General features: G+C 36.4%; 3 protein-coding genes across 3 annotated transcripts; 1 reads left to right on the top strand and 2 right to left on the bottom strand.

The window, feature by feature from the left end:
- The first annotated feature begins 1,456 nt into the window (after positions 1-1,456).
- Positions 1,457-8,495, top strand: LOC133689805 (ABC transporter B family member 1-like). The gene is made up of 10 exons (XM_062109857.1): positions 1,457-2,187; positions 2,308-2,362; positions 2,452-2,627; positions 2,720-2,920; positions 3,054-3,313; positions 3,410-3,726; positions 3,924-4,147; positions 5,389-5,762; positions 5,906-6,620; positions 6,984-8,495. The coding sequence occupies exons 1-10, from the start codon at positions 1,723-1,725 to the stop codon at positions 8,268-8,270; spliced, it is 4,074 nt and encodes a 1,357-aa protein (XP_061965841.1). The 5' UTR covers positions 1,457-1,722; the 3' UTR covers positions 8,271-8,495.
- Positions 8,496-10,056: 1,561 nt separating this feature from the next.
- On the bottom strand, positions 10,057-12,189 carry LOC133688775 (uncharacterized). Its single transcript, XM_062108386.1, has 4 exons — positions 11,832-12,189; positions 11,687-11,749; positions 11,058-11,156; positions 10,057-10,483 (listed from the first exon to the last, which is right to left on the bottom strand). The coding sequence occupies exons 1-4, from the start codon at positions 11,897-11,899 to the stop codon at positions 10,441-10,443; spliced, it is 273 nt and encodes a 90-aa protein (XP_061964370.1). The 5' UTR covers positions 11,900-12,189; the 3' UTR covers positions 10,057-10,440.
- Positions 12,190-13,836: 1,647 nt separating this feature from the next.
- LOC133689966 (transcription factor-like protein DPB) lies at positions 13,837-20,135 on the bottom strand. Its single transcript, XM_062110086.1, has 9 exons — positions 19,564-20,135; positions 19,150-19,229; positions 18,969-19,012; positions 17,605-17,667; positions 17,358-17,504; positions 17,205-17,273; positions 16,977-17,075; positions 14,811-14,881; positions 13,837-14,440 (listed from the first exon to the last, which is right to left on the bottom strand). Exons 1-9 carry the CDS (start codon positions 19,818-19,820, stop codon positions 14,203-14,205), a joined length of 1,068 nt encoding a protein of 355 aa, XP_061966070.1. The 5' UTR covers positions 19,821-20,135; the 3' UTR covers positions 13,837-14,202.
- Positions 20,136-22,214: the final 2,079 nt, after the last annotated feature.

Here is a 22,214-nt window from a genome sequence, read left to right as displayed (position 1 = left end):
AAAATATTTTAAAAACCATCTACCATATAAACATTATATATATATATATATATATATAAGAAATACACTGCGCATAAGCAAACGCGCTCGAACTATTTAACACCTGTGCTAAGTTTGAAAGTTTCCAGGCCTAGAATGGTTGGTCTGACTGACACAATCATGAAATTAACGTTGGGATTTTATTTTATTTTTAATGCTGTAGGAAAAAAAAAAAAAAACCTAGATAGCTAGAGTTTGACTAGAGTTTACAGGGTCCATTTTTACCAAATTTCACAGATGGCATAAATACCTGCTTCTGTGTAATTAATGTTAAGTACAGTTTGCCGGAGTAAAGATTTTTTTATTTTGTGTAATAAAAGTATTTTTTAAAAAAATTTAAATATTATTTTTATTTTAAATTAATATTTATTTTTAATGTTTTAAAATTATTTTAAGATGTTGATATTAAAAATAATTTTTAAAAATTAAAAAAAATATTATTTTAATATATTTTTAAATAAAAATATCTTAAAAAACAACCCAATCACGCTTCTAGAAAATAATTTTTACAGGAGGGATTTACTGCTGAATTTTGTTTGTTTACCATGAAAAAAATTAAAAAAATAAATCGCCGCCCTTTGAAAAGCATTCGCGGCAGAACACTACTTTAATCCTACGAAACTGTTGCAAAAAATCGCTCAATCGAACAAACAAACGATTATACCTCCCTAACAAAATCTATTGCAGGGAACGTCTTATAAACCTCTGCAGATTGCAGGGAAGGACGCCGGATTTAAAGGCAAGAGACAAGACAGAGAGGTAAAGGGACGGCCAGAGAGAAGAAATTTTTTTATCTTTCACGCTTTACAGTCCTAACCTAACTTGCAGAAGAAGCCAAAATTAAAGAATTGAACAATCGGTTCTTCTGCATATTATTATACTAACAAACAAGGATAACACTAATAACGAAACTACATAAAGATTGGAGGAGTATAATAAATTTAGAGTGGAAGGTCTCTTGCTGGTTTTCCACCACGAGCGTAGTAAAAACTAAAAAACCCCATCTCCAGCTTTCACACAGTGTTGATTGTCGGGTGGGAAAGCCCTCTCTCTAATCTCAGCATCTGTCCCTTTCTGTGTGTTTTTTACACCAGAAGCAAAGCTTAAGGAAACCTCATGCTGTTTCCCTCTACTTCCTCTGTGGTTACACGGATGTACTTCCTTTATTTTCAGTATCAGATTGTCTCTCTCTAATTGGATTTGGAGGATGGATTTAGAATATGCTCGTACATGTTAATAATTGCAGCTTTTATTATTAAAAATGTTTAATTATATATTATATGCTGTTAAGATATTTCATATTACCATATATTAAAAAAAGAAGAAAATCTAAGTATCTTCATTTTATAGCTCCTTGTTTTTAACTCCTGAACAGTTTTGGAATTAGATTTCAAACTGTAGCATGAAAAAAAAGCAAAAAGCAAAAAGCAAAGAGTAGAAGAATGTCTTTGGCCATAAGACTGGAGAACGAGAAGAGAGAGAAAAGAACAGTGAGGATGAAGTAAGAAACATGAGACTTGACTAAAAGAGAGGGTAAAAGGATAAATATTAATTAAAAAAAAGGGGGAAAATAAAAGAACATAAGCACAAAAGCCAGATAAAGTGCGATAAGAAAGGAGAGAGGAGGAGGTGGGTTTGTTTGTTCAATAAAGCTAGGTAGCTACCAAGAGAGAATTTTTGCAAATGTCACAAGAGTCTCTAGAGATAAAGACGATTGAACAATGGAAATGGTCAGAAATGCAAGGCCTTGAACTCGTGTCCGAGCCTCCTCCTGATCCCTCCTCTCACTCCCATCCCTTTAAAACCACACCAACTCGAACATTAAACACAAACTCCACATACCAACAACAAGAAAGTGTAGTTGAGAGAAGAGAAATGGAAAGTACAGAGCCAAAGAAAGATGGGACTTCTAGTAACAGTGGTGGTGGAGGTAACGGAGAGAAGCCGGGTGATGTGGCTGTAGCTGGGTTTGGAGAGCTGTTTAGATTTGCTGATGGGTTAGATTATGTGTTGATGGGAATTGGGTCAATGGGTGCATTTGTACATGGATGTTCGTTACCTCTCTTTCTTCGGTTCTTTGCCGATCTTGTTAACTCTTTTGGTTCTAATGCCAATAACATGGATAAGATGATGCAAGAAGTTTTGAAGGTACTTAATTTAAACAAAAAGAAAATCATAAAAAGAAAAAGAAAGCAGTATCCTTTTTTTTATGTTAACATATTGACAAACAAGAATAATAATGTAACTTTGTGGTTTTGAATTTTGCAGTACGCATTTTACTTTCTTATTGTTGGTGCTGCAATTTGGGCATCATCATGGGCAGGTAGGTTCTGCTGCGGTTTCTTGGTTTGTTTCGATATGCATGCTAATGATAATAATGGAATTGAAAGAAAGCTTAAATTTTGGACACAGAAATATCATGTTGGATGTGGACTGGAGAGAGGCAATCAACAAGGATGAGGATCAAGTACCTAGAAGCGGCATTAAACCAGGACATTCAATACTTCGACACCGAAGTTCGGACATCAGACGTTGTTTTTGCCATCAACACTGATGCAGTGATGGTCCAAGATGCTATCAGTGAGAAGGTAAAAACAGAACAAGAAAAACCCTGTTTCATCATTCCTAATTAGGCCTCTTTTTGACTAAAAATGCCTTCTTCTTTTTGGTTTTTGTGCAGTTGGGTAATTTTATTCACTACATGGCAACATTTGTTTCTGGATTTGTGGTGGGTTTTACTGCTGTGTGGCAATTAGCACTGGTCACTCTGGCAGTGGTTCCACTCATAGCTGTAATTGGAGCCATCCACACCACCACATTAGCCAAGCTCTCTGGCAAAAGCCAAGAAGCTTTATCACAGGCTGGAAACATTGTTGAGCAGGTAACAAAAAATGACGAGTTTACTTTGTGATTCACTTACTTTCAATTTGTAGAAGATGGGAGCTAAATTCACTTAGTGAGACCCTCTCTCTCTTTTGTATTTGGGCATTTGCTAATTGGAAGCAAAATTGCAGACGATTGTCCAAATCCGGGTTGTTTTGGCATTTGTTGGGGAATCAAGAGCATTACAAGCCTACTCGTCAGCTTTGAAGGTTTCTCAAAGGATTGGTTACAAGAGTGGATTTTCAAAGGGAATGGGATTAGGTGCAACTTACTTTGTTGTTTTCTGTTGCTATGCTCTTCTTCTCTGGTATGGAGGTTATCTTGTTAGACACCATTATACCAATGGAGGTCTAGCCATAGCTACCATGTTTGCTGTTATGATTGGAGGATTGTAAGTGCTTGATTTTACCTCATGTGATCAGGAATTATAATTTGATACGTTTATCAAATCAAATTTGATTTGGCTAAAGTTTTGTTTTATTGGCAGAGGTATAGGACAAGCTATCCCTAGCATGGGTGCATTTGCCAAAGCAAAAGTTGCAGCTGCAAAAATTTTCCGAATAATCGATCATAAGCCGGCTATTGACCGAAACAGTGAATCTGGGCTGGAATTAGAATCAGTTACTGGGCTTGTAGCGCTCAAAAATATAGATTTTGCGTACCCTTCAAGACCAGATGCTCGAATTCTGAACAATTTTTCGCTTAATGTCCCAGCTGGAAAGACCATAGCTTTGGTTGGCAGCAGTGGCTCTGGTAAAAGCACTGTAGTCTCGCTCATTGAGAGATTCTATGATCCCAACTCAGGTAAATTGTGCCACAGTTTCATTCTTAGTAAACAAAACAAGAGTGGACAACAACTTGTGAAAAATGTCAATGTTTTGATTGGCAGAATTGATGTATAACTGCCAACTGAAGTAAATTTGTTTCTTGAGTTCAACTAGTCCATGTGGATCTGAAAGTTTTAGCACAAGTGTTCTGTTAATAAAATTAATTTTTTGCAGGACAAGTACTGCTAGATGGGCATGACATTAAGACATTAAAGCTGAGATGGCTGAGACAACAAATAGGGCTAGTTAGCCAAGAGCCTGCCTTGTTTGCAACAACCATCAAGGAAAATATACTATTGGGAAGGCCTGATGCAGATCAAGTTGAAATAGAAGAAGCTGCCAGGGTTGCAAATGCCCATTCGTTCATTATCAAGCTACCCGATGGCTTTGACACTCAGGCAAGTTAGTTTTAAAGATGCAGTAACCTGTGAATACTGGGTAAGAAATTGACAATGGCAGCTAACCAACTACTTGTCAAACCTCGTTAGGAACCTATTGAACTAGCTCTCATAATTATCTGTTCCCTTTAAAAAATTTGGAAGATCTGAATTTAAATCCCTTAATTAATTTGAATAGAGCAGGTAGTTAATTCCTTAAAAAATATATATATATATAATAAGTACACAAGTGAAGAGCTCTCCTACGCAAGGTAAAATATTAGATTTTGTGGCTGTTGGGGGAGGTGGGGTAGACGTGGTCATTCCATAATGTGAAATGAAAGGATAGATCTTGACCAGTAGCCAGTGCGAATCACAGTTAGATTATGTTTTTTTTTATGCCATATAACTTGCCACCACAATACAGTAAAGTATTCAGAGATTGAATGGTTTATTTGGTCAAAAACTTAACCTAACCTTGTCCATTTTCTTATTAGAAGTCAATGTGAGAATGCGTTGTGGTCAGGCATGCATTTGAAAGAAGGTAACATGTTATAGTCAACACTGCATGTGCATGTGTAAGGTTTTATATGTTTATGCAGAAATAAGGACGAAATAAACCTAGAAAGAGGATATGTCAAGAAGAAGACAATATTTAAAGAATGGAGGGCATGATGTCATCATTAAATATGCCAATCTAATCCCATGGAAAATAAATAATTCTCAAGTTTATATAAAACTCAAAATCATTAGAAGGCCAATAAGGAATCTCTATGATGTTGACATTGGGGGTCGATGATTACTTGAAGACAACAAGTGGGAACGAGAAGCTTAAAGAAGAATGCATTAATGTTCATGAAGAAATTCCTCATTTGGATATTAGTTAATCAGCTAGATTATAAGCTAAATAATATCTTTCAAGGAAAAACAAAATGAATTAACAATAACATATAACCGGGAAGAAAGTCTAAATTTACCATGGACCTAGAGGAAAATTTGAAGAAATAAACTTCAAGAAAATTCTGCTTATGTCTCTGTGATAATACAATTAGCCTGAAAAAGTAATCATGTTACGCTTTGACCAGTAGCTGAGTAATTGAAAAGGAATGATGATCAAAATATTTTTCTTCAATCCGTACCAATTTTGGAGTACAATTTCTCAGTTTTTGTTTCTTTTTTATACTTATATTGGAAATTGATAAAACTGATGTTGAAATTCAAAAGAGCATATGGCACATGTATAAAATGATTTGAAATTGCAGGTGGGTGAGAGAGGACTGCAGCTTTCTGGAGGACAGAAGCAGAGAGTAGCTATAGCAAGGGCTATGCTGAAAAACCCAGCAATTTTGCTCTTAGATGAGGCAACGAGTGCTTTAGATTCCGAGTCAGAAAAGCTAGTGCAAGAAGCCCTTGACAGGTTTATGATTGGCAGGACTACTCTTGTCATTGCCCATCGGCTCTCCACCATACGCAAGGCTGACCTTGTAGCTGTACTCCAGCAAGGTAGTGTTAGTGAAGTAGGAACACATGATGAGCTCATTGCAAAAGGAGAAAATGGTGTGTATGCCAAGCTCATTAGAATGCAGGAGGCAGCACATGAAACAGCTCTAAACAATGCCAGAAAGAGTAGTGCAAGGTAAGTTCCATAAACTTTTGTCTCCGATTCCTCTTTTGAATTCTTGCTCCTTTTATTTTGGTATTTCTTTGGCTCCTAAAATGTGAGAATGTTGTTATGGACTAAGCCATGAGTTTTCCGTTTAACATGGTTCTTTATTACAGGCCTTCTAGTGCAAGGAACTCAGTAAGCTCACCAATAATTGCCCGTAATTCATCATATGGCCGATCACCATACTCACGCAGGCTATCTGACTTTTCTACCTCCGATTTTAGTCTCTCCCTTGATGCCCCATTCCCCAATTACCGACTTGAAAAACTTGCTTTCAAGGAGCAAGCTAGTTCCTTTTGGCGCCTTGCAAAGATGAATTCTCCTGAATGGGTCTATGCCTTGGTTGGTTCTATTGGGTCTGTTATTTGTGGTTCCCTTAGCGCCTTTTTTGCATATGTTCTCAGTGCTGTACTTAGCGTCTACTATAATCCAAACCATGATTATATGAGCAGAGAAATTGCAAAATACTGCTATTTGCTAATCGGGCTCTCATCAGCTGCACTGATATTCAATACACTACAGCATTCCTTCTGGGATATTGTGGGAGAAAACCTTACAAAACGAGTGAGGGAGAAAATGCTGACAGCAGTGCTAAAAAATGAAATGGCATGGTTTGATCAGGAGGAAAATGAGAGTGCTAGGATTGCAGCAAGATTGGCTCTTGATGCAAACAACGTCAGATCAGCCATTGGGGACAGAATTTCAGTGATTGTACAGAATACAGCACTCATGCTAGTTGCTTGCACTGCAGGGTTTGTTTTGCAGTGGCGCCTTGCCCTTGTTCTCATTGCTGTCTTCCCTTTGGTTGTTGCAGCCACTGTTCTACAGGTTTGTTTCTCTGACCAGTTCCTGAGTAATTCACTTGTAATCTGGTTATAGGGAAGTTACTGTAAACACAAACTGGTCACTCAATCGAGGCTTTTGCAACAATACTGAAAGAATTATGTAGGAGGAACGTGATAAGTTATAGCAAGGGAAATGGTACTCATATTTAATCATTTTATGATCCATCTGAAGAGTACCATACATTCACAGACAAATCCAAATGGTTTTATGATGTTTCATGCAATAAAATTAGTTCCTATTTCCTGTAAAAACCAGATATGATCTGAAATTTTCAGCTCTTTTGTTAGGTATGAAAAATAATTCAACTTAATGAACTTTTTTTGGTCTGCCCCTAATTGTTAACAGAAAATGTTCATGAATGGTTTCTCGGGAGACCTAGAAGCTGCCCATTCCAAGGCCACACAACTGGCAGGAGAGGCCATAGCCAATATGAGGACTGTTGCTGCCTTCAATTCTGAGGCAAAAATAGTGGGTCTTTTCTCTACCAATCTCGAAACTCCTTTACGGAGATGCTTTTGGAAGGGACAGATTGCAGGAAGTGGATTTGGGATTGCACAGTTTTCTCTTTATGCTTCTTATGCTCTGGGTCTTTGGTATGCATCCTGGCTAGTGAAGCATGGAATCTCCAATTTCTCAAACACAATCCGAGTTTTTATGGTCCTCATGGTCTCTGCCAATGGTGCAGCTGAAACATTAACCTTGGCTCCTGACTTCATTAAGGGTGGTCGAGCCATGCGCTCAGTCTTTGACCTGCTTGACCGCAAAACTGAAATTGAACCTGATGATCCTGATGCCACCCCTGTTCCTGATCGTCTTCGTGGAGAAGTTGAGCTAAAGCATGTAGACTTTTCTTATCCCACTCGCCCTGACATTCCAGTTTTCCGCGACCTCAATCTTCGTGCACGAGCTGGCAAAATTCTTGCCCTTGTGGGTCCTAGTGGATGTGGTAAGAGCTCTGTCATTGCTCTCATACAGAGATTCTATGAGCCATCATCTGGGCGGGTGATGATTGATGGAAAGGACATTAGGAAATACAATCTCAAGTCCCTGAGAAAGCACATTGCAATAGTCCCCCAGGAGCCATGCCTCTTTGGTACTACCATTTATGAAAATATTGCATACGGGAATGAGTCAGCAACAGAGGCTGAAATAATTGAAGCCGCTACTTTGGCCAATGCCCATAAGTTCGTATCTGCATTACCAGATGGGTACAAAACATTTGTAGGGGAGAGGGGAGTTCAGTTATCTGGTGGACAGAAGCAGAGAATTGCCATTGCTCGAGCTTTAATAAGGAAGGCTGGGCTTATGCTACTCGATGAGGCAACAAGTGCACTAGATGCTGAGTCTGAGAGGTCTGTCCAGGAAGCCCTGGATCGTGCCTGCTCAGGAAAGACCACAATTGTTGTTGCACACCGGCTATCAACCATAAGAAATGCTCATGTCATTGCTGTAATTGATGATGGTAAAGTAGCAGAGCAAGGATCCCACTCGCATCTTTTGAAAAATTATCCTGATGGGAGCTATGCCCGCATGATACAGTTACAAAGGTTCACACATAGCGAAGTCATTGGAATGACCTCAGGTTCAAGTTCCTCAACTAGACCTAAAGATGATGATGAGAGGGAAGGCTAGTATTGATTAAATGAAAACACCAGTAAGAGGAGTATATCCCATGCATCCCCTAGTGATTTTCTGGGTTTTTTTGTTTCGATGTTAATGCTATGGTATAGTAGTATAGTATGTTTATTATCTTCTTTTTTCTTACCACAAATTTTATAATCTTATGAATCTTTCCGAGTAAATGATAATGATGAATACTTCCACGAGATTGAAATTCATGGAAGCATCCCTTGTGCATGTGGTTTGTCGCACCTGCTTTCACAAAAAGATGCCCAATGTTGGAAAATAATTGAGAGAAAGGTGTCAAGGCATTCCCTGCATTTTTTCTGTACGATTAGGAAATGTGCTCCCATCACAAAAAGTGTCTGCTTTCAAATGTCAATCAATTCATGCAAGGAATCCTGATCATATTTGCAACAATGATCAAGGGTTTGTGCAATTAGGCTACAAGGGCTATCATGCATGCCATGATTCCATTACTTTCCGACTTACTGACGGAACACGAATGGACCCAGTGGCAACGGATGTAGACCTGAATACTAATGACGTGCTGGACAATTATGCATCACAATCCAAACTTTGAGGCGATCATATTCCTGGCGATTGGAAATCATCCAATCTTGAGCTTAATAGGATGCGTATCCATTTATGATTTGGTTTGTGGGGAAGGAAATTATCGAGTGTCAAAGTTCACATGGCGGTTGGTTGCACATGTGTGTCATTTGAGTTTTCAAGGACAAGATAGCTCCATGCGAAACAAGGACAAGTACTACCCCAAAGAGGGGACCTCGTTGAAATCAATACACCACGCTCCTTCGAACATTAGTAGAAGCTGGGGGTGGTGGTGGTGGACAAGCGTGAGACAAAAGTTTAGGATATGGCATTTGGAAAATGACAGCAAGGGAGATGATAAGAGAGTTAGATCATGGCCTCATGGGATGCTCTGTCCTTGCGTTCTTTGCGCGGGCCATACCCAATCTCTTTCCATTAAAGAAATACAAGGACGCTAGCGTGCACAGATGGGCTTTAATGGCGCTCTTGTTTTCAAGTGCTCGAGAGCATTATGCTTTTGGAGGGACACTGGATGATGACTCTCTGTTAATATGTAACGACTTCAACAGCTGTTTCTTGTCTGAATTGGAAGTTGCAAGTACTTGAAAACAATGGGAGAGACAAGAGTATCAGGAAGAAATGATAGTAATCTTCACGTTTCTGCAACAATGAACTGCTCATAAAGAGGTCAAAATGTTTTGGCATTCAGGAATCAGGTGATACCTATGGTTACAGCATGCGCTGGTCTCTGAAAAGATGTTTTTTTTTTCTTTTACTGTTAAGTCTCCATTGGTCTTACAATTATTACTAAGGTCTTCTAATTGTGACCGTGGATGCAGCTGACACCCTCAGCCCACCTCGCATTTGAATACAAAAGCAACCCGCCAAAAGCCACAACCAGAATGCCAGTATATATGATAAGGAGAAAGGGCCAGAACAAACAGATATACGATAAGAAGGGCCCAGAATTTAAATCCCAAAACCAAGACAGAAAGATGAAAAAAAACAAAACTACTGTAATCAAAACTTTTGATTATATACTGGCAAGTCTGGCATTCTGGGAGCATGCTTTGCTAATAAAAATGAGGGGTCTGTCATATCTTCAGGGACAAACCCATATCTTATATCTTAAACTACTGTTTCTACTTCACAAACATCAACAGGAACCAATCATCAACCATACTGGGACCTTCCACCTTTCCCAGACAAAAAAATTCGAGCAAGCTAATTATTGATTGAAAGAAAATGAAACAAACCCAAACAACATAAGATATTCATGTAGTTTCATGCAATTGCGAGAGGTTTGCTGTCAAACTACAAACTCAAGGGCTAATACCTAATCTGCTATATAGCATATAGATGCCATTTAATTTTCTTGCTTGCTCACCTTACAAAACGTACTGCGAAATTATAAAAGCTGCAATTCTCCAATAACATTCTCTAATCCTGAGAATGCTCTAGATTCCTTTCCTGTTTCTCATGTTCCGCAAATTTTTTTTTAAAAAAAGAAAAATCCTAAAACTAGAGTTGGATATATGGATAGGGCAGACGTGCAGCTTGATAATCAGAGAAGGGTCTGCACTTTCTAAAATTTCACTTGCTTCTTCTGCCTTTTCTACTGGGGAAAGACTCAATGAAACACGATTTCCCATTTCACTTGAATCTCTTGCGATCTCTTTTTTAATGATAGATCATCAAGGCAATTAAAGGACACGTCTCATAATCCCCATTGATAAATACATAAATCACTCTAATGGATTCAAAGAACTGGTACCCGGCACAGCCACAAAATGTCGCACAACAGGTATTTTCAGACCTGGAGATGAATGGAAAAAATACTTCCGCTGATGCAGTTAATACCGTTTGTTTGAAAATTCAATGGTGAAAAAATTTCTCATCACATTTTTTTTTATATAGAATTCCCTGTAAAGTTATGATCACATGACCAATCAATATGCCCGGATGTAAAATCCACATAACATCAATTGGCCAAGGTATCAGGCCTTCCCTTCGGATATAAGGTTTCAAGATTAAATCCCGATTCTCCCTAAACTATCAGATATATATAGTAGCAGAGCAGACCCTGAAGAAAGCTAGTCGCCATTACTTTGGCAGCAATACAGGGAAATACCACTGCAGAGACCTTTGTTACAAAACAAAATAACCTCCAGCTAAAGAAGGCCTGTTTGAATTTACTTGTCATCTAAACTAGTGTATCAGCAAAGAAACCAAAAACAGGATGCTCACATGGACATAAGCTTAAGACCATTATCCGGGGCACCCATTCCAGCAGCCCACTCAGCATCGAGTTGAGTATGTGGTGCAGGTCCCATCATTTGCTTCACACTGCATTCAGCAAAATCAATATCAGACTAAGTACCCTGTCCTCTATTTTTAAGATATGTATGGGCAAGCATTAGGTTTAGTAGTTAAAATTAGCAGGTGAAAAAGGTCTTGGACTCAATTCAACATTGTGGGGAATGAAAATCAGATATGTGGATTGTGGTAAAAAAATGGACTTGACCAGTTGAGTTGTGCAGATAAATTAAGGAGACCAGTCTCGGTTTCAACCAGCTAATATCTGGGAGGAAAACATGGTCTAGTTAACCAGGATATGAAGATCAAAGTATTCATAATAAGCACCCAATGGGAAAAATTAATCCAATCCTTTATGTGGCTAGTATTGATTAAGAAAGCTCTATTAACTCATGCGCCCAAAGACCGCAGAAGATTACTAGATCCTCACATTAGACCATTTAGGGATTTGCTCTGCGTTAGCATTAACAAACTTGAAGTGCATAACACAGTAGCTTTCTAATTTTAATAGCAGAAAGGACAAACAACAACAACAAAATTAGAGAAACGGGAAAACTGACCGCTTCTTGTGACGTTTGGTCTTGAAGTGCTCATCCCTCACAGTCACATTAGCAAAGTAGCGGCTGCCCCAAATTAATTGATAAAAGGTAAGGAAAAAATAAAAACCCAACTGAATTTACAATATAAATAAATAAAATTACATACTCGCAGTGGAGACAGTAATATTGGCCCATGCCAGGTAAATCCTCGTCGAGAGGCAAAATTGACTTCATCTCTCCATCAGGTTTTTGCAGCTCCTCATATACCGCATCGTCGGGTGAATCAAAATTATCAAGTCAAGGAAACAGTAGACACACAAAATTAAATATACAAAAAACCTTAAGAACAGTGATTATTACTCAGAAAGAGGATATCTTTGAGGAGGAATTTGGAGCGACGAGCCGTCTTGTGAGAGTATCTTCTCTTCTTCACCTTCCTGCTTGGACATTTGCCTCCCATTTTTTTAGGGTTTTGATTTCTCAGGGAACAGAATTGAATTGCTCTAGCTTTTCCTTTTTTCCTTTATAGCAAACACTGCAACCGACGTCGTTTTTGTCGGTTATTATAAAAAAGAAGAAGCTTAAAGCTAATCAGGATTTTACTGTGGACATATTTACATTTAAGTGATTTTCATTGTTTTAGGGGCATGAAGGTTTTTTTCATTAAATTCATTAGTCATTATAAAAATAAACAGGGTTAAATAGGTTTTATATATTTTTATTATACAGTATAATTACTTTGTTTCCATTGAAAGCGAAAAAAATATTAAGCTTTGCTCAAAGGACATTTTAGTCTTTGATTTAATTTTAAAACAATTAAATTACTTCATTGTTATTAGAATTTTAAAAGCTTTGGCTTTGATTTAAGGGTTCTTTTGTGTTTTACTTATGTTTTTTTTTTAGTTATTAGATATCATTAAAGGGAGGATATTAATTTTGTAAATGAGTAAATTAAAAAAAACTAGAAGCACGTAGATATTATTTGCTAAGTTCAAGTAGGGTTTTGATAGCCAAAATCTTGCTTTTATAGCGGAATTGAAAGAGTGCCAGCATTCCTTTCACGTAACAATTGGTGTGTGTGCGACATAATTCATGTTGGTTTTTAAAAAATTAAATTAGTTCATAAACTTTGTTATTCTTAAGATTTTATTTTTATTTAATTTTATTTTATATAGAATAATTTATGAAATTAAAGATTTTTTCTAATTTCATCTCCAATAGATTTGAAAAAAGGTTTTGAAATTAATTTGTGATTTTTTTTGGAATTTGAAAAAACAAAATCAAGAACGAGAATAATTTATTTAAAACTAGTAACCTAAGCGAATCATGCTAAAATTAGAAAACAAATTGATTATACATTAAAGATTAGATTTTGATTTTTGTGAGGTTATGTGTTCTTAGAGAAGAAGAAATAAATCAAATTCTGTTTGTTTATGATATATTATTTATAAGGATAAATTTATTCCTTTTATCCAAATTTAAAAATTGAATTGACTCAAAATGGTAACGTTTTTTTTTAAATAAAGGTAAATCACTATAGGGTTACTGTAATTTTCCATTTTCGTGATTCGAAAAAACACGTGGCCCTTGAATTGAAAGGTCCATTGTAACAAAATAAAAAAAACCAACTTCAATGACAGCACTGTCCATGTTTATTAGCAATGCAACTCTTTCGCTAAATTTTGAAAAACATTTTGTTTTAAATTAGATTTTTTTAGTGTTTTAAATAATATATATATATATATATATAAATATTATTTTAATATCCTTTTAAATAAAAAATATTTTAAAAAACAATATTTAACATTTACCTAAACAGGGAGAAGGTTAGGAAAGGGAAGAAAGCAGGGGCCAGGGAGTAAGATAAGCGACTGACACAAACAGAACATGGCAAGCTTAAACTGTGGCTGTCCACTCAAAAATGTTTGAAGCTGAGAGAACAAAGAAACAATGCGCGATTCTCTAGAACCGTTGCAAACATGAGATTTTAGGGTTTGCGTTTCTACCAACGGATAAAAATAGAAGAAAAGAGATCACTTACATGTTCCATTGAATATGAACTATTGTTTTATTTTTTTTGGTATAAATTTGCCATTGAATTAAAAAAAAAATGAAAAGAACTGGATGACAGAATGATAGTAACAGGCAAGAAATAAATGCAATGCAACACATAAGGAAACATCAAATTCTTGAAGATTGAATTAATTCATTCTATCATTCTGAGTAAGGCTGGACAATCCTATGTAGCCTAATACAATCTAAACTTAATTTTTGCTACAATGGGAAAAAATAACTGGAAAAAAAAATGGTTAAACAGTTACAGAAGCGAACAATGGATCTAAAGCTGAGAACCAGATAGAACCAAGTGTTTCCATGGAAGTCTCAAAGCAAATGGGCCGATCTGCTTGTTATCTCAGTTCCTCCTAAAACTGTGAATGGGGATAATTATAGGGAGGCACCATCTACAGCAAACTACTTTACACAATATACAGACACAGCTGACATGATTGCCCATGGTTCAGATGATCCTGCATGACTCAATGCTCATTCTTAACACGTGCTTTTATGATTCCAGGAAGAGGCGGCGAAGTAGGATGCCTAACTGGGGTGTTTGTACTTGGGGAAGCAAGGATTTGTGGTTGATACATGCTGGACATGCTAGAACCTTCACCTCCATCAGCAGGTGGATTGGGTGCCATATCATCGCTCTGGGGTCTCTCACAAAATTTCATTGCCTTGAGAACATAATTATCATCATGGAGCTCGAAAGGAGTGCTGTAAATACAGTACAATTAAAAAAATGTGTTACCAATGGCAGAACTCTAAATTTTTACTTATGGGGAAAAGGTGAAAACCATGGTCCAAAAGTGCTCAGTTGCAAATTGAAAGTGGCATTTATTTTTAAGCATGAATAATGAAAAGCACTTATCCAGAGCCCCTTCACATCTCTTATATATAATTTGATGCCTCCTTTGCAGATTTCAAATCCAGTCTGCCACAATGCTGTACTTCGACTAAATTATTCCAAAAGTCATATGGTGTAGCAAACTCAACACTCTCATTATGTCATGCCAAAGCAGATACTGTGTATGCAAGTTACAAGCTTTGTGAGTGAGAAAGTAGAGGAGCTGACGGGTATTCTTACCTATTAAAATCAAAGTGAACCAGCTGCATATCTTCTGATATCTCCACTTCAACAGTTGCATGAGGGCGTGTCTACAGGTCCCAATTGCCAAAAAAGAATAAGGCATTAAAAAAAAAAACAAACAAACAAACGTGACTTCATATTCAGAAGTAAAAATAACAAGATATAGCAATTTCTATGGTCTATTCATTTACAATTCAAGTACATATTTGCAACCATAAGCATACTTCCAGATAATATTTCCAACTAAGAAAAATGCTATAGATCTGTTTATGCTATGCTGACTACAATTTCCAAGAGTTCAACTGCAGCTCAAGCTCATCTCAGAGCCTGCTTGGTCAGCTTGCCTTAAAAACTCAAATTATGACTTTCAGCCACATTAGGTAAATATAGCTCCTACTTACAGATATTATATTTTTTAGTAAACTTAATTGTGAACTTGTACATATGCAGATAATTATTGTTTTTACTCGTGAGGTTAATTGTAACAATAAGATCTCTCTTTTTTCTTTTTTTGCTACCAAACAAAATTTCTCTATTGCTTGAAACTCTAGTTCACCACATTCATCCAGCTATTAATGCAGAACAAGAAAAGACTTGAGACCATACCCTAAAATCTACTAGGGAATCTTCAAAGCAACAAGATAAAGGAAAGGACCTAGAAGGTGATGGGACATGAATTTTCAAGTGCTCAATAACAATTCTGAACCATCAAAGCAATGACTATCAGTCGTTAGGCTTTGCTTTTCTTAAATTTCTTAAGCAAAACGTGTAATTTACACCACAAAATGTGCATGCACTAACACATGCTCTACCTCAACAAAGTTCCATCACCAACTATTTGCAGCTACCCAGTAAAAAATGGATCATTTTCTACACCTTCTCTCCACTTGAGACTAGAATTACAGCACAAATCTTCATAATTGTCAAACCATAAATCCGTAAAAACCTTCCATACTCTAAAACCTTTAAATGCCAGTTATTCATAGATTGCAGAGGTTACCTCCCTCTTCCTATTCAATGTGGGAGTGGCATTTCACAATCTTCTCAACATACAAATTTAAAGTCTCTTCCTTCCACCATCCTCCTCCACATCCAGTCAGTTACTATATTCAGAGTGGATTTCTCAAATAATTATAGCATGTTTCTATGCGTGTGCTCTTATGACATGCAAGCATGCAAATAAATACCCTGCCTCTATCAAGCCTAGTCTGATCTATTTGCACCCACCTAAAAGTAAATGTCAATTTAATCCTATAAAGCTTCTATCCAGCTACAGAAAACTTGTGTCCTCTCATTATCCCAACCTATCCTATCTATCAGATCTGTATGCACATGAAACATAAGAAATAGAAGGTAAGCACAAGTGCAGCAACAAATGCATTCTCAAACTCAATGATGTCTCTCCCCTATAGATCTCCCAAACAAGAGTGCAAAAACAGGAACCTATTGATCTCACAAATGAATACTGAATACACGAAGTAAACTAGATAATGTACTTTTGATTGAAGAGTGGATTTGTAAAACATTGGAAATTTTGGAAATATGACTTATGTTGTCCATAATATCCTGTGAATTCATTATCACACCAATGAATCAGGACATTAAATACTTGGTTGCAAGACTAAAGATCAAGGATCTTTTCATAACACCATTTTGCATGGCAGAGATGTGGAAAGTATCAGTTAGGGAAGTACATTTTTGTTCTCCAGGTGAAAATAAAAGCATGTTGGGGTTCATGCCAATAGACACACCTAATAATCAAAATCTTAGCTAAATGATGAGGGTAAACAATTGCTGAGTACTTGTCTGCTGACTGCAATATGCAATGCATAAACTAAAATTCTTAAGTGAAACAAAGCAAATGGTGACTGCAGTGCAAACAAATCAGATTAACAGAATAACAGCTGACAAAGAAACCATTCACGGATTTGACAAACTCATCAAAAGTAAATGTTAGTAAATCCTTTAACTAAGAAATCCAAAAAACTATTGCTTAATTATGGTCTCACCAAACTAGAGAATTTTGAGAATCCTACAGCAATTTTGCACAGGGCAGCTGCTCTAAGACCGTGAAACTACATCCTTTTGGTTGCAAGTCCAAGACTTTTAACATAAAACTAGTTTATGGCCATACATGCAAAATAAATTGAGGAGAAGTTTTACCTGCACCAGAATAAAAGGCAACGACACACCACCACTAGGAGCATTTCCTGAGCTGTACAGTTGTTCGTTTCGCTGTATCAGGTTCTGAAGACCTACAAACTTGATTGGACAAGATAACAAGTGAGTAACAAGGACCAATGAGTTACATCTATAGGAAACATGAAACTTCCTAAGTGCATGTATCTAGCTTCAAATTCAAACCATGAGTGTTTAAATAGCCATTCTCACTTGTTCCTCCAGCTCTTGCAAATAGGCAGCTTTCTTTTCGATCCTATTTCTCAATCCAAGACGCTCAACCTGGTCATATTCAAGTTGGAAAAGATTATGTTAGATCAAAAAAGTCAAAAGTCATTTCTCTTGATACACAAGGCAAGCACATACCTTCAATTCTTCAATATCACTTAGGCTAGTTCGGGGAAGACCTTTCCACTGTATTTCCTTTTTATCCTTAGATATGATATCTAATGCCATGAGTACATTCAGAGCATCATATACCCTCCGCCGAATGTTTTTCTCATCATATTGTTGCTGCAAAATGAAATTAATAAGATAAAAGAAAATACAAAAAAAAAGATAAAAGATAGATACAAAAAAAAAGAGACTAATTTCAGTTGACAAAATAGATAACCTGATCTGGGGTAGAAACACTATTGCTAGGGTCAGCAAACTCTGCAACAAGTTCATCTGCTACCTGAGAATTACTTCAAACTCTAAGAAATAGGTACAGAAAATTATGATAATTATATAAATATAAAAACGAAGACAAGAAAAAGCATTAGTTCTGGTACACAAAGCATTAGAACTTAAAGATGTCCCAGAAACTTTAATGGGGCAAGCAAATGAAATCAAAGGAGATAAAAACAAATTCCTAATCAAAAAAATGTTTGCTTGTTCACGCGACAGATCACCTAGAAAGCATCCAACTGTTGCATAAAGATCTACAAGAATAGTGCCAAGATATAACTGTTCCTGACTGATCATCTGGATGGTCAATTCATTACCATCCAATTTGTCTACATGGAAGATTATCAAAACATTTTAACAGCTTAAAGGTATGAAATTCAACATGGAAGTGAAAACAAGAAACAATCTTTCAGTGTCTCCAGATATTCCTTTATGGCCTGCTAAATTGAAACGCACACCCATCTATCTTTCCATCCCTCCTATCAACAACCAATGAAAAGTGGTGGAGTGCCTAGCCGTGCCCAAAAACTATGCAATCATCAACCCCTGAAATGGTGTTTGATATAGATTGCCGTGTATTGCCAACAAATCTGACAAAAAAAAATCAACTTCTCTCTGCTACATCTTGTTCAATAGACCAAGCAAACCTTATAAGCACTTGATTACTATTAAATGCCACTAACATTAAGTATCAATTGAGTAGTTTAAATATTTATCCTCAGTCAAAAATCAAGTAAGGCCTGATCTGACAGCTCCAATACAAAACAAATATGTTTCTGGGGATCTGAGATCAATGAGCTGAGACCCTACCGCCATCTAGTGGTATTGCCTCTGATTTTAAAACCTAAGCTCCCAACTAACCTTGACAGAGAGATGTCTTTACCTGATAACCATAAAAGGATGTATGAAAGCACCAGAGTATCTAGAGAAAGCAACATACTAAAACTTCAATAGAACAGCATATAGGATAATGCGGAAGCACCAAAATACTTCAAATGATATCTAGCTAATGCTATTAAATGGTAAGATTAACCTCTGGATGGTCGCTTTTATATAAATAAATCAGGCATTCAGTAACAATAGTTAAGAATGATGAAGTTCTCATCCCATTTTATATGCTAAGAACAACCTACTTCTGATCTACTGGGAACCGGGCAGCATATGCATGCTAATCATTTCTCGCAATACTATAAGAAGAACAATCGCCAACACCATGTGAAACATTTTCACAGCTTGATGTAAGGGAATTAACAGTGCTACAAGTAGGTCATCTATATATAAGAATAAGCAAAAAGAAAAGAAACAGACCTCGTTGTAAGTAGTTGTTCCTTTGGATTCCACCTTTTCACAAACTGGACACAAGTGAAACAGTGTAGAACCATGAAGTCAGTCAGGTAGAGAAAACTCGTGTATCGCTAGGAAAACAAGAGTAGACAAGTACTACTTTGCAAATGATTTCTCAAGATGGGAAAAGAGATGAATGAAATACCTTTGATGCTAAATTGACGAAGTCCTCTACCACTCTTATCAGCTCCAACAGCCCGTTGACCTCTCTTTTTCTTCTTATTACTGTTCATGCACACACGAGCTTCAATAAACTCAATGATGGACGATTAAAAAACATCCAAGCATGTTAGCTAGCTAGCTAGCTACCAACTCAAATTCACATCACGATTCGAGACTATCCTAAATTGAGGCACAAAATTAATTATGCAATGGCATACAATAGCAACAACAGATACCAAATTCACAACATCTCACATAATAAGAATTCCAACAGGATACATGAACCCTCAAGCGAAAAACCCCTCTCGTGAATTTATATCTCCATGAATGAATGAAACATCAGCATGATTAATCAAACAGAATTAATAGTAATAAGGAGGAGGAGGAGGAGACTGACGCGGCGGCATCTTGAGTGGCGGCATCATCGGCGTGAATGTCGAGATGGTTCAACCTTAAGAAAGTGCTGTCACTAGCGGGAGTGGCCATGGCATGCTCGCTCCTGCTGGATGGAGACCCCACGCTGCCGCTAGTTGACACCGATTGGCCCGACACCCAGGAGCCCGTGGTGGCTCCTCCTCCTCCTCCTCCTCCTCTTCTAGAGGCCGACGAAGGGTGCCTGTCTCCATCTTCCAGGTGGGCCCCACCAGCGACCATTAAGATATAATAGATGGGAAATTATACCAAATTAATAAACGAAAAGGAAAAGAGAGAGTGATGAGAACGGTCAGTTATACAAGAGAAGAGGAGTGGCGGTTTGGGTTAGGTTGATGATAAAGCAACAGAAGAGAGACGTGTGTTGTTTGGATTTGATCTTGGAGAGATAGGAGGGCGGAAGGCAAGGCAGGGATGGTTTTTTATTTAAAGAGTAGACGGGGAAATCTTGAGGGGTTTTTTTCTTTTTCTTTTTCTTTTTTCTTTTTTCTTTTTTCTTTTTCTTTTCAAGGGAGGGAGGGAAAATTAAAATGTGCGATTTGTTTTCTGACCGGTGAGTCTTAAAATATGTAGGTGTTAGGATATTAATTAGGGCCAATAAAATATGAGTAAAATCCAACTAATTTTGTTCAGCAACCAACCACTTATCCCCCTCATGGCTTGCTAGTCAAATACTATTGACTTCCGAGTCTCCTGTATACACATTTGGGTTCAAACTTCAGCAGCACATCCATAGTCTCTGGCTGGATCTCCAAATTTAGCTCGTCAGGAAATATGGCATCAAATAAACATATGGTAAAAAAAAATTGACATGATCAGCTCACTAATCTATATAGTGTAATTAGAAGGCATTATTGATTTGCTGGTTGTGAAAAAAAGAAGGATTAATTTGATTTAGGGTATGTCTAGTATTGCGGCCGAAATAGAAATTGATCAAAATTTTTATATATATATTTAAATTATTTTGATTTACTGATATTAATTATTAAAAAATATAAAAGTATTATTTTTAAATAAAAAATATTTTAAAAAATAATAACCAGCATACTCTTAAATACCCACCAACAAATAATTATAGATGGTTATCCGCATGGCATGGATCATCAGAACTACTAGTTCTCTGCAATGTAGAGTCAGCCGTGCCAGATCCGTGGATAGTGGCACCTTCATTGAAAAACCGATGGCCGCCGGCAGGCAACTTCACCTCCATCTCTTAAATTTCATGGATGCTGCCCTGCTGGCACCTTCACTGGAAAAAAGATGTTGCTCGAATCAAAAACCATCTAGGTAGGGATTGGACTTCCGGCATTCGCCTAATCACATGTTCTGCACCAAAACTTTTGCCACTGCTACAATTAATTAATAATATATTCATCACTTTGCTTTACCAGTGCATGAGTGGAGGGAGGGAGGGACCCAGTGTGGTCTAGCTGGAGGAGTGGAATACATTATATTATATATTCTATATACGCAGCCCTTGCCTAATGCCCAAACAACCACTTAAAAAAAAAAAAAGTGTAGTGTTGACCAAGTCCATTCACATCACATGACCAGACCAGAGTTTCTCTTCTTTTTTAATCGTTGCTGAAGGCATGGTGAAGGCATCAAAGTGGGAACATGATCGACCATGGTACGAAGTGAAAGTTTTGGATAGATAATTTCTTCAAAATAATATAAATTATATTTCATAATTTTATATAATAATTTAAATTATAAGATTAAGATAATTTTTTAATATGGTATTAAAGTTTTGATGATTAAATGATCACGAGTTTGAATCTTATCATTTTTATTTATTTAATAAAAATTAAATATAAAATAATGTAGGCATATGCAAGTTTTAAGCCCAAATAACTTTCAATTAAGGAAGAGGATGTGTTAGAAAATAATATAAATCATATCTTGAAACCTAACCTAACAGCTTAACCTTTTAAGCTGAGATGATTTTTGTACACTGCTTAGTCTGTGTTTGAAAGTGTAGTAGCGTTTGTTTTTCAAAATATTTTTCACTAAGAAATTTATCAAGATAGTATTTTTTTATTTTAAAAAAATTTATTTTTATATTAGCACATCAAAACTATGCTAAAAAAATAAATTTAAAGTAAGATAAATTTAAAAATAAATCAAATTTTTTTAAAAAAAATAATTTTAAAATGTACTCTATATTTTTCAAGAACGCAACAAATAAAGAAGAAAAGGAAAGGAAAAGGGTGTTTAGTTTTGGATCTCAAGTATTGATTATGAATTGTTCATGTAAAGACAGAAGAAGATCATGATCCCATTCAAGCAATTCGATCGTCTAGTAGGAAGCTTCAGCTTCACGAAAAGAGTAAAGTACAAAAGGGCACTCCTCCTTTTCAAAGTTGGTGCCTTTCTTTTTTCACCCCCTCGAGAAACCATAATTGAAAGTAGGACACGAGGATTTTAATTCAATTTTTTTATATAATAAATTGATGAGAGTAGGGTAGGGATTGATTTTTAAAATATTTTTTATTTAAAAATATTTTTTTTATTTTAAAAAAATTATTTTTAATATTAAAATATTAAAATACTCTAAAAACATTAAAAATAATTATTTTTAAACAAAAAACATGAATTTTACCTGATTTTTATTTG

This window comes from Populus nigra, chromosome 3, assembly GCF_951802175.1.
Source record: "Populus nigra chromosome 3, ddPopNigr1.1, whole genome shotgun sequence".
Classification (NCBI taxonomy): domain Eukaryota; kingdom Viridiplantae; phylum Streptophyta; class Magnoliopsida; order Malpighiales; family Salicaceae; genus Populus; species Populus nigra.
Note: the sequence above shows the minus strand (reverse complement) of the source record. Positions and strands in the feature narration are given on the sequence as shown.

Coding starts and splice junctions, on each gene's coding strand:
- LOC133688775 (XM_062108386.1), bottom strand. CDS start 11,899: ATGAAGTCAATTTTGCCTCTCGACGAGGATTTACCTGGCATGGGCCAA. Junction 11,750..11,831: donor TATTACTGTCTCCACTGCGA/GTATGTAATTTT, acceptor AATTTGGGGCAG/CCGCTACTTTGCTAATGTGA. Junction 11,157..11,686: donor ACCAAACGTCACAAGAAGCG/GTCAGTTTTCCC, acceptor TGCTGAATGCAG/TGTGAAGCAAATGATGGGAC.
- LOC133689805 (XM_062109857.1), top strand. CDS start 1,723: ATGTCACAAGAGTCTCTAGAGATAAAGACGATTGAACAATGGAAATGG. Junction 2,363..2,451: donor TTGGGCATCATCATGGGCAG/GTAGGTTCTGCT, acceptor TTTTGGACACAG/AAATATCATGTTGGATGTGG. Junction 2,628..2,719: donor AAGATGCTATCAGTGAGAAG/GTAAAAACAGAA, acceptor GTTTTTGTGCAG/TTGGGTAATTTTATTCACTA.
- LOC133689966 (XM_062110086.1), bottom strand. CDS start 19,820: ATGGTCGCTGGTGGGGCCCACCTGGAAGATGGAGACAGGCACCCTTCG. Junction 17,274..17,357: donor GTGATATTGAAGAATTGAAG/GTATGTGCTTGC, acceptor GAATATGACCAG/GTTGAGCGTCTTGGATTGAG. Junction 17,076..17,204: donor TGCAAGAGCTGGAGGAACAA/GTGAGAATGGCT, acceptor TGTCCAATCAAG/TTTGTAGGTCTTCAGAACCT.